This window comes from Lactuca virosa, chromosome 7, assembly GCF_052849685.1.
Source record: "Lactuca virosa cultivar CGN04683 chromosome 7, Lactuca_virosa_CGN04683_v6, whole genome shotgun sequence".
In the NCBI taxonomy this organism is placed as follows: domain Eukaryota; kingdom Viridiplantae; phylum Streptophyta; class Magnoliopsida; order Asterales; family Asteraceae; genus Lactuca; species Lactuca virosa.
The window spans coordinates 249815401-249825126 of record NC_136432.1 but is presented as its reverse complement, the minus strand read 5'-3'; the positions used below and the strand labels follow the sequence as shown (position 1 = coordinate 249825126).

Here is a 9726-nt window from a genome sequence, read left to right as displayed (position 1 = left end):
TAGGACCCTTCCTGTGTTCTGATTGTTGTTCTTGGGGAAGTTGCGTTTAAAATGGCCGGTTTCTCCGCATCCGTAACATGCACGGCTGGCTCCGGCGTTGTTGTCATTGGGCTGCTTGTTTTTTTGTGGGGGTATCCTGCAATATCGGGCAGTGTGCCCTTTTCGATTGCAATTTGTGCATTGGAAGTCCTTGCATGCCCTGAGGTGGTGGTAATTACACTTGTCACATTTGGGGTTGGAACCCGCGTATGACTTGGCAGGCCCTGGTGTGGTTGAGGCTGGAACGAGTGGAGCTGGTGCGGATGGAGCGGTAACAGAGTGGACTGCTACTATCTGTGGTTTATTGGATGGCCCTAAAGTCTATCGCCCTTTTCGTTTGTTCTCCCAGTTCTTCTTGTTACTTCCCTCTTGTTTGCCTTCTCCCTCGGTCGCTTTGGTACCTTTCTCGTCACTATGATCATAAAGCTTCTTAGCTAGTCGTTTTGCACTGTCAAAGGTCTCGGGTTTCTAGGCAATCACATTTCCTTGGATGGGAGACGTTAATCCCTAAATGAATCGCTCAATCTTCTTTCCTTCAGACGTAATCATACCAGGACACAAAAGCGCTAATTCACTAAATCTTGAGATGTAAGCATTGATGTCCGAGTTTTGTACCGTAAGGTTCCATAGTTCCTGCTCGAGTTTCTGTACTTCCCCACGGGGACAGTATTCGGCCACTAGCATCTCCTTGAGTTCTTCCCATGACATGGCGTTTGCCACAGGGAGTGTCATAGCCTCAATGTAACCATTCCACCATGACAGCGCCTGGTCGATGAACGTGCAGGCTACGAATTTCACTTTACTCCCTTCCGGACATTCCCATATTTCAAAAACCGACTCAACCTTTTCTATCCATCGTTTCAAGGCTATGACTCCTCCAGTCCCGTTGAAAGTGTGGGGCCTTGCATTAGAAAAGTCCTTGTAGGTACAGACCTTTATAGGCCCTTGATTCATCCCCTAGTGAGAGCTTCCTGTCCCTTGGCCATTCCCACCACCATTATTTCCAGTTTGAATGTGGGCTAGAGCCGCTGTCACTGCAGCTGAGACTGCTGCTTGAAAGGTTGCAGAGTTCATATCTGGCGGAGGCGACGGTGGTGGTGTTGTGTTGTTGTTTCTGCGGGTCGACCTTCTTGGCATTTTTCTGCCATGGAACAGAAGGACAATGAGTATATAATGATTTCAGATTTCGATGATGGTTTAGAGGTCGTGGTGGTTCGCTTACGCAACATTAACCAATAGTAGAAAAACATAGCAGATACATTACAAATAAAACACATAACTGTCTCATTAACGATAATTTCTTAGTACACGCATGAAAATTTGCCTTTGAAAGGCGTTCGATACATAGAGGAAACGAAATCTGCTAGCTTATAGATTCTACGAGGAGTGTGGTTACTTAGTTTTTAGAGTTAATCCTACTTTCATAAGCAAAAGAGAGTTTTGTCGATAATGGCAACAAGTAGGGCAGATCCTACTTGTGGTGAAGAGCATCGGATGGTGTGGCTGATGATGAGGACGCACCCTGAAGTTCAGCTAATCGGCGCTCCGCGATTCGTACTCTCTCCTCAAGAGCAGCGTGTCGCACCTGATACTCTCTTACCTCTGCTCGTGCAGCGGCAAGGTCTTCAATCAAGCGCTCCATTGGGACATGTCCCCGTTCAAGGTCCTGGATGCGAGCATTCGCTTGTTCCGAAGCAGCTCTCATTTGTACCATCTGATTGGCGGTCACTTGAGCCTGGTCGCCAATATCTCTGATCCGTCGGACCATTACCGGAAGAGCGCGGTCAGCGGGTCCTCCCTGACGAAGATCGTAAAATCTTTGCTCCATTCCATAAGGAGGTGGTTGTTGTTGATGCATGCTCCATCTCTCGATGTTATAGGCCCATGGAGGTATGGGGTCATTGGGGCCCAGATGATGTGGAGGTACCCTATTGACGTAAGGAGGGTTGATGACTTCGGACTCAGCGTTCGACACGTCATCCTCTTCTTCTTCTTCTTCTTCCTCCTCTCATTGATATCCTCTTCTTCAAGTTCTTCCATAGGTTCTTCCTCTGGGTCTTCTTTGATCCACCCTCCATTTCCATGATTAGGGAAATAGGGATCGTCTGACAAATGAAATCATGCGATGTCGTCTGTACGAGAATAGGGGCGTAAGAAGAGTGTAGAAAATTTTACGAAGCGGCAAAATACTCCTATAGTATTTTTAATTGTTTAGGTTGGGTTCTTAAAACTTTTGTATAACTAGATGGTAAGTTTTAGATTCATTGTCCACCATGCTCACCCCCAAGCACATGTTGGTCGTATTTTGAACAAGTATAGTTGATCAGGCTATATTTCTCCACAATACGATTACATAACTGCCCAGGTTTAAATGCGATGTCCAACTCTTCTAAAGACTTTTATTTGTTAGCTTGTTATGATGCTGGTTCTAACATGTACACATGTTTGTGTTCTTTTAGTCAGAGTATTTTAGTCCCATTGTGTCTATAGTTGTATATCTTGTATGGCTAGATATACTAGTTCGCTATAAACAATGCCCTGATACCAATCTGTCACACCCCCGGACCAGAACGGTGGAAACGTCCGGAGGCAAGTGACGTCATTGTGCAGTACCATAGCAGTTGAATATAAATGAAACATAGCAAATCCAAACATCATACATTAAGATAACAAACTTACATTGTTTTTACATCATGTATATGTTCTCAAATTACACAAAAGAGACATTAGTAAGTAAATTCCAACTACAGCAAAATAATCCAGAATCCGCGATCCATAAACTTGCTTACTGATTTCCTGAGAATACAAGTCGTTTGAAAAAGCGTCAACATATAATATGTTGGTGAGTTCATAAGCGTTTTTGTATAAAAATTTGTAATAGTTTAGAAACTCAGAAAATCCAATATTTTCTGTTAAAATAGTTGTGAGTCTTGTTTCCAATCAAGTATAGTTGCATGTGTGCTTTAGTTTATTACCTTTCGTAATTGTATAAAATCGTTTTCTCCAGAAAATCCTATATTTTCTGATGTACAAAGTAGTAGCCTTAAAACCCTAAGACTTGTGTGGTAAAATTTCGTTTGAGGTAACCAAACCATAGTTGATTGTAAACAAAAGGTGTAATCCGCATAAATATATTTTGTTATATTCTAAGTGAGTCGTTATAACCATACTAATATGACGGAGTGTCTGTCTAGACGTTCTTCAGGCGTCGGTTTTGTTGAAGACATTTGTCACCCTAGACTGGTCGGTCTAGCTGTAGCGAACAGCGAAGGTGCGGGGTGTTAACCCCGTATAGATCTATACACAAATTTCCGCTCTCCCTCCAGGAAACTCTGGTTATAACTCTTACAGGGCTTTAAACGTACACTATTATATGAGTATGGTGAAGATGCGTCTGACTAGAATACTAACCGATATTTACGCACATAGTCGAAATCCATTATTTATTTAATAAATAACAATAGTTGCACTCGTTGACTAGATATTTCATTTTTTTTCGTAACATTAGTTGTGCTCATTGACTGGGTGTTTCGTTTCATTTGGTTTATTGAAAATAATCCACTTTGAATCATATTTATCAAAAATGACTCAATATTATCGATATTAACATAAATGGCCATTCTTTTTATAAATAATCAAATAAGACCCACATTTGTCAAAAAGTGTCATGAGTGAACCAAAAATACGAGAATTGTTGAAAATGGGTCATTTCTTCTAAAATACTCATTTTAGACTCACATTTTAGGAAAATGTTCAAAATGGACCTTATATATATATATATATATATATATATATATATATATATATATATATATATATATATATATATATGGCCGCATTGGTCCAAAATAATAATATATTCATAATTTAACATCCCAAAATACTATGTCCAACAACTTTGTTTAAACAATTTCTTTGAGCAAACATTGTGATTCTTGACACAAGGTTTTATGAATTATAGATCATATAACACTAGTTTTTATTTCTAATCAACAAATAATATGTGAAACATAGTCCAAGCTCTTGAGACTTAACCACAATCTTGAGTTCTTGAACTAATTCATATGGAGTTTCATAACCTCAAGCACATATAACATAGCATACATGCATAACAAGCAAATATATCAAGAGTTAAACAAGACTTTGACTTGTATCCTCTCCCAAAACAATGAAAAACTAAAAAATAGGGGTATAAAGCTCACCTTGAGTAAAGAAAAGGTGTGGATGAAGAGATGAGGTGAATATTGGGGCCTAGAACACTTGGAGTGTTGGATGAACTTCTTGGGGATTTTGATACCCTAATGTTGTCAACACATGAAGTTATGTGTGATTTAGAAGAATTTCAACAATTAAATGTATGAAATATCTAGCTAGGTAAGAATTACTTACAAAATATTATAAGGGAATTGTGAAGAAATGGCTTCTGGACTTGGCTTGAATTCTTCGGAGAGTTCACGGAGGTTTCACAGAAATGAAATGAGTTTGGTGAAATGAGAAATGGGGTTTACACTCCTTGTATGGGGATAAGGATTGGATGGGATGTTTACTTGGATAACTGGTGGGTAATGCATAGATTACTGAGGTATGCATTGGAAAATAGCCAATTACAGCTCACAATCCGTAAAAACAATTGAATTGGAAGGGGTTCACGGTCTAAATGGACCTTAAACTAAGGTTTACGGTCTAAATGGATCTTAAACTAAGGTTTACGGTCTAAAGGTGGTTTACGGTCTAAGTGGTGGTCCCTTATGGGGTTTACGTCCAATCCTTCCATCCTTGAAGTGTTCACGGCCATTCTTTTGTCCCTAAGGTAGTTCACGGCCAAGACTTGATGGTTTAAGGTGGTTCACGGTCTTGGTTAGTTTCTAGGGAAGAGTTCATGGTCTTAAAGTGTATGAACTCCAATTTGTTGGCTTTATTGTTTATGTGCTTAATATTTTGACATAACTTCAATTTCTTATTTGATTGCATTGACTTAGGAGACTTTAGAGTAGTATAATTCTCAAAAATTACATTACCATAACATAATAATAGTATAGTTACGATCTTTACATATACAGGACTCCTTTGGCTTGGTTTTTGAGTCTGAGAGTTCCTAGTTATGACACCATCTATGAGTTGGTGGGTAAAATGTATGATTATATAGTCAAAGTTTATTCGTTCATTTTGCCTTAACAGGAAAAACGATATCTTTAGGCCCCTCAGAGTTTTAAGGTGACATTATAGTGATGGGCCCAACCAAGACTAAATTGTGTGTTTAATTAGTAGTATGATGGCGTCATCACAAATCAGGAAATCGGGAAACATAATCTTGGATAATGAGATTGATTTAAATTCATGTCTCGTGTCCATACGATATCAGGAAGAACGAATGGATAGTTGATCACTTATCTTAGGACCAACGTCTAATCAGAGTTTGACAGTGTCTTTAGAAAACACTCTTTACTGGTTATTCGGAGTTGTACTTGTAATTGTAGTTAGCGATTTATCCAAGTGGGAGATTGTTGGATTAAGGTGTCTAAGGTCCTAACTAAATTAGTATGACGTTGAAGAATAAACGTAAACTCCTTTTTGGGTTTCCCTCGTAACCAAGAAATGGCTTGGATTGATTAGAGGAGAGAGATAAAATTATTTATTAATATATCATATGATTCATATTTTAATTAGAAATAGTAATAATTAATTATGGGTTATTTAGAATTAATTAAAGGTATAAGGGCTTAGTTGTAATTGTTCAATAGTTGAACAATGGAGAGGATCCAGAACCTTCCACAGGGTGGACAGTTTTGATGACCCTGTTAGGGTTTTTGGAAGCCTCTATTTGATAATTAGGAAAGTAGATAATTACTGAATTTGAAATATTATTATTATATGCTCAAATTTAGGGTTTCTAGGGTTTTCTAGCAGCTATAAACAGAGCCTTAAACCCTTATATTTTCGGCTGACGTATTCCAAAGGAGCAAATCCGAAAATCTCACCTCTCTCTCATCTCTTCTCTCAATCTTAAGGTTTCTTGTGTTGTGGGTGTGAAACATTAGAGGTTTGCATACTATTAGAGATAGTTTTTTCAAAGAGACAAGAAGATCCTTATTAACTTGATTGGAATCAACAAAAATGTATGTATCCTAAACCATGAGTTTCGATTCATAGGGTTCTAGATTGTGTTCTTCATAAGTATGTTGTTATTAGATGTGAAAAAGATATAGATTCATTTTAGGTTGCATGTACCCATAGATGTTAAGAGAATTTACGCATGTACAATTCTATTGTAACCTAAAATCCCCAATAATTTCTCCCCATCTTGAAAATATTATTCCACACGGTGAAGCTATTAGAGAAATTGCAAATTGTCTAGTTTAGTTTGACATCGCTAATATCCGTATCTTTAATTTATTTTTTTGACTTTTTTAATCCATTTCTCATTCTTTCTAATTTCCTTTATGTTATTATTATTGTATGCAATAATGTCCTTGCCCTCTTTGACATTCCTACCGTTGATTGCTTCAAATTTATCGATACCATTTTTTATCCAACCCCATATCGTTAGTTGGAATTATTTACCAAGTGGGACGCCAACATATATATGATTCCCTCTAATGCTATAAAAGTAAGGTTAATGCTCTAAAAGTAAGGTGTTGTCTGTTAACCTCTGAATATAACCATTTAGAATGCAACATTCAACCTAATTTACACATGATGGTTAACATTAGGTTCTATAATTAAATTTAAATTTGGTTGTGAACAAAATTTTAGGTTTTTGGATACTAAAAATCAACTATCCTAAATCCAAATATCCGATTTTGAACACCCTGTTGGATGAACTACCAAACATATCATGAAACAAAATCTTTGTAATAAAAGTTGTAATGGAAGGAATAGTCGTATGATATGAAAAACGAAACTTCATAGCTTCTTTTATAGACAAAAATGCAAGGATTTAGTTTTTTGCAATCATTTTATGAAACCTAAGCCATATAATAACATTTGCAAAAAGGATTGCACCACAACTTCACACCCAAAGAAACCAAACCAAACATAAAATTTCATACTTAATATCCATCCATTCAGTTATAAAACACACCATTTTTCAAACAAACATATATCCTCAAATCCAAATCCAATATAACATTTTTTTTTTTTTTTCCCTTCCAAACCAAACCAAAGCAACTACTTGATATACTGAGAAACCCACTTAAAGCCATCACCATACCCCATCTTTCTGACAATACTACACATGAAGACTTCAAGAGGGCGAACACCCGAGTTTTCAAGATTTACTTTCCCTTTGCCTGTGGTGAGGCCCGTTAGGCCCAAAAAGTATCGCAACTCGTCTTCTGATGAAGCATAAGGGATGTCAATCTTGTTGCCTAGGACTAAAAAAGGTACATTTGCTAATGATTCATCTGACAAAAGTGCATCTAGTTCTTTTTTTGACTCTGCAAATCTTTCCTTATCATATGCATCCACTAGGTATACCACTGCATCCACCTATACATATATAAACAATTTATACACATAACTCATTCCATTCTAATCAAAGAGATATTTGGTTTGTACTTTAATCAATAGAGTATAGTTAGGTAGCAAAATCGATAAGGCAAAATGCATTGTAAAGCTCTAAAAATGATCCTGTACTATGAAACATACACCCATACATTAGTAGCTAAATAGTTGAGTTGGGTAGAGTAGAAAACTTGAAATGGATTTAATCATATGAAAGGTTTTCTTCAAGATTCATATTCATCTTCATCTCCATTGACATAACTCTATAATGTTGAACATGAAGCAAGACAGATACTCATATAGTCTATAATATTCCTAGAACAGCCAGCAGTTATAACAGAAATTCCATGGAGTTCTGTGATTGCAGTCTACTTAACCTCAAAAGTCACAAAAGTGTGCCTCTTATTTGGAAAGTAGAAAGTACAACTTTCAAAACAAAAAAAGGAGGATCACATGTAAAGTTATCGACTCAACACTCATTTGTATCATAGAATTCTTAAAAAGATCCAACTCAATGATCAACTCCAAAAGGTAAACATTTGACTTTTGAGCATCAAAAACATAACTTTTAGATTCAAAATTCACAGAGATGTTATTAGTTTGAGATAAATTTAGTACATACTTACCTATAACTACGATAAATCTACAGATAAACAGATTTTTGGTGTAATATATCTGGATTTCAGAAATCAAAAGTGGATTACTCCTTTAGGAGGGAAGGAATATTTGATACCTTGGCGTAGTAATCTTTCCAGACTCTACGAGCGATCTGATGTCCTCCCAAATCGAAGGCTTTGAACTTAATTTTCCCAATACTCAGTTCTTCAGATGTCGGATACTGAGTTGGCTGGTGCTGAACGAGTCTCTGCGAAGATCAAACCATCATCAAAACAAACACACATAACATCCGTACACCGTCGGTGTGAAAAACCTCTATACCAATTTCAGCTACATGGAAATTATGCAAAAACAGAAAGCAAACAACAATCGAATACCATAATTGTGTAATAAGAACATACTAATTCGAACAAAAGCAAACTGAATTGCAGAACGAACCTCGTCTTTCAACATATGAAGCAAAGTGGTTTTGCCGGCATTATCGAGCCCTAAAAACAAGATCTTAGCCTCCTTTTGCCACAGACCTAGCGATGCCAGAACTCCATAGAACCAATCCACCAAAAACATGATTACTATTCCCTAAAAACTTCAAAATTAAACCTCTGATTACTCCACAAAACACGAAAAACTCCAAATCTATTAAACCAAATCAATCGATTCCACGAACATATAGCGGTTCGTAAATCTCTCGATCGATGATTCAGTTTAACGCTTTTCGGAATCAACCGAGTTGTATCTCCCGAAATAGAAAACCTAGTGAGAAGGAGGATTATAGAAGTGGGATTTTATGGCACAGCACAAGTTGGAAAACTCTCTTTGGGGAGAAGAGGTGTGGGTAAATGTGAGCCGTTGGATCTGCTTCAAGGTCTTGTCGTTAGCTTTTAAGACAAAAAGTTTCATAATTTCACCCTTGTAAAACTCATTATTTCAGTTTGTGGTCGACATTGTTTGAAACTTTAGCATTCTAGGTCCCTATAGTAGTAAACCTTTTTTTCTTTTTGTATATAGTTTCTTCTTGTAACACGATTTTTTATTTGATATAAAAGTAGTTTTCGGATAGCTTGAGCTGAGAAAAAAATGTTTTAAATATTTGTAAGATTTTAATATACTATTTCACCAAAAAACAAACAAAATTTGTATGTGAAAAGTGCTAATTAATGAAGATTATATAGCAAAAGGGGATTGTTCAACTAATTGTTGCTAAAAGCAAGGTACATACTTCTTGCATCTTTTGGTGTTCTTTATGTTGGTAATGTTAGGTTTAAACTACAAGATGGTGAATCTTTTGTCGTTACATTGAATTATATGACTCTAAAGAAAGAATTCTTAAGAATTTTTTTAATGGCTCAATGATATATATATAAATAAAACAAACAACAAAGGCGTTAGAAAAGTACAAACAAAGAAAATAAAGAAAACAAATTGATTGAATTACATCTAATGCTAAATGATGAAAAACGAATACATCCTGTCAAAATCAACAGCAAACGACTTCAGGTAAATCTTGTACTTCAAGTGAAAATAAGAGGAGCATAAGGAAGAGGAGATCACCACAACAGCAACCTG

At 36.6% G+C, this 9726-nt stretch overlaps 2 protein-coding genes across 2 annotated transcripts; both read right to left on the bottom strand.

Moving 5' to 3' along the window:
- Positions 1-546: 546 nt before the first annotated feature.
- Positions 547-993, bottom strand: LOC145127710 (uncharacterized). Its single transcript, XM_079062857.1, has one exon. It carries the CDS (start codon positions 991-993, stop codon positions 547-549), a length of 447 nt encoding a protein of 148 aa, XP_078918983.1.
- A 6068-nt stretch (positions 994-7061) lies between these two features.
- Positions 7062-9295, bottom strand: LOC145124382 (small COPII coat GTPase SAR1A-like). The gene is made up of 3 exons (XM_079059705.1): positions 8599-9295; positions 8276-8407; positions 7062-7527 (listed from the first exon to the last, which is right to left on the bottom strand). Exons 1-3 carry the CDS (start codon positions 8725-8727, stop codon positions 7207-7209), a joined length of 582 nt encoding a protein of 193 aa, XP_078915831.1. The 5' UTR covers positions 8728-9295; the 3' UTR covers positions 7062-7206.
- Positions 9296-9726: the final 431 nt, after the last annotated feature.

Coding starts and splice junctions, on each gene's coding strand:
- LOC145127710 (XM_079062857.1), bottom strand. CDS start 993: ATGAATCAAGGGCCTATAAAGGTCTGTACCTACAAGGACTTTTCTAAT.
- LOC145124382 (XM_079059705.1), bottom strand. CDS start 8,727: ATGTTTTTGGTGGATTGGTTCTATGGAGTTCTGGCATCGCTAGGTCTG. Junction 8,408..8,598: donor TTCATATGTTGAAAGACGAG/GTTCGTTCTGCA, acceptor TGATCTTCGCAG/AGACTCGTTCAGCACCAGCC. Junction 7,528..8,275: donor GGAAAGATTACTACGCCAAG/GTATCAAATATT, acceptor ATATATGTATAG/GTGGATGCAGTGGTATACCT.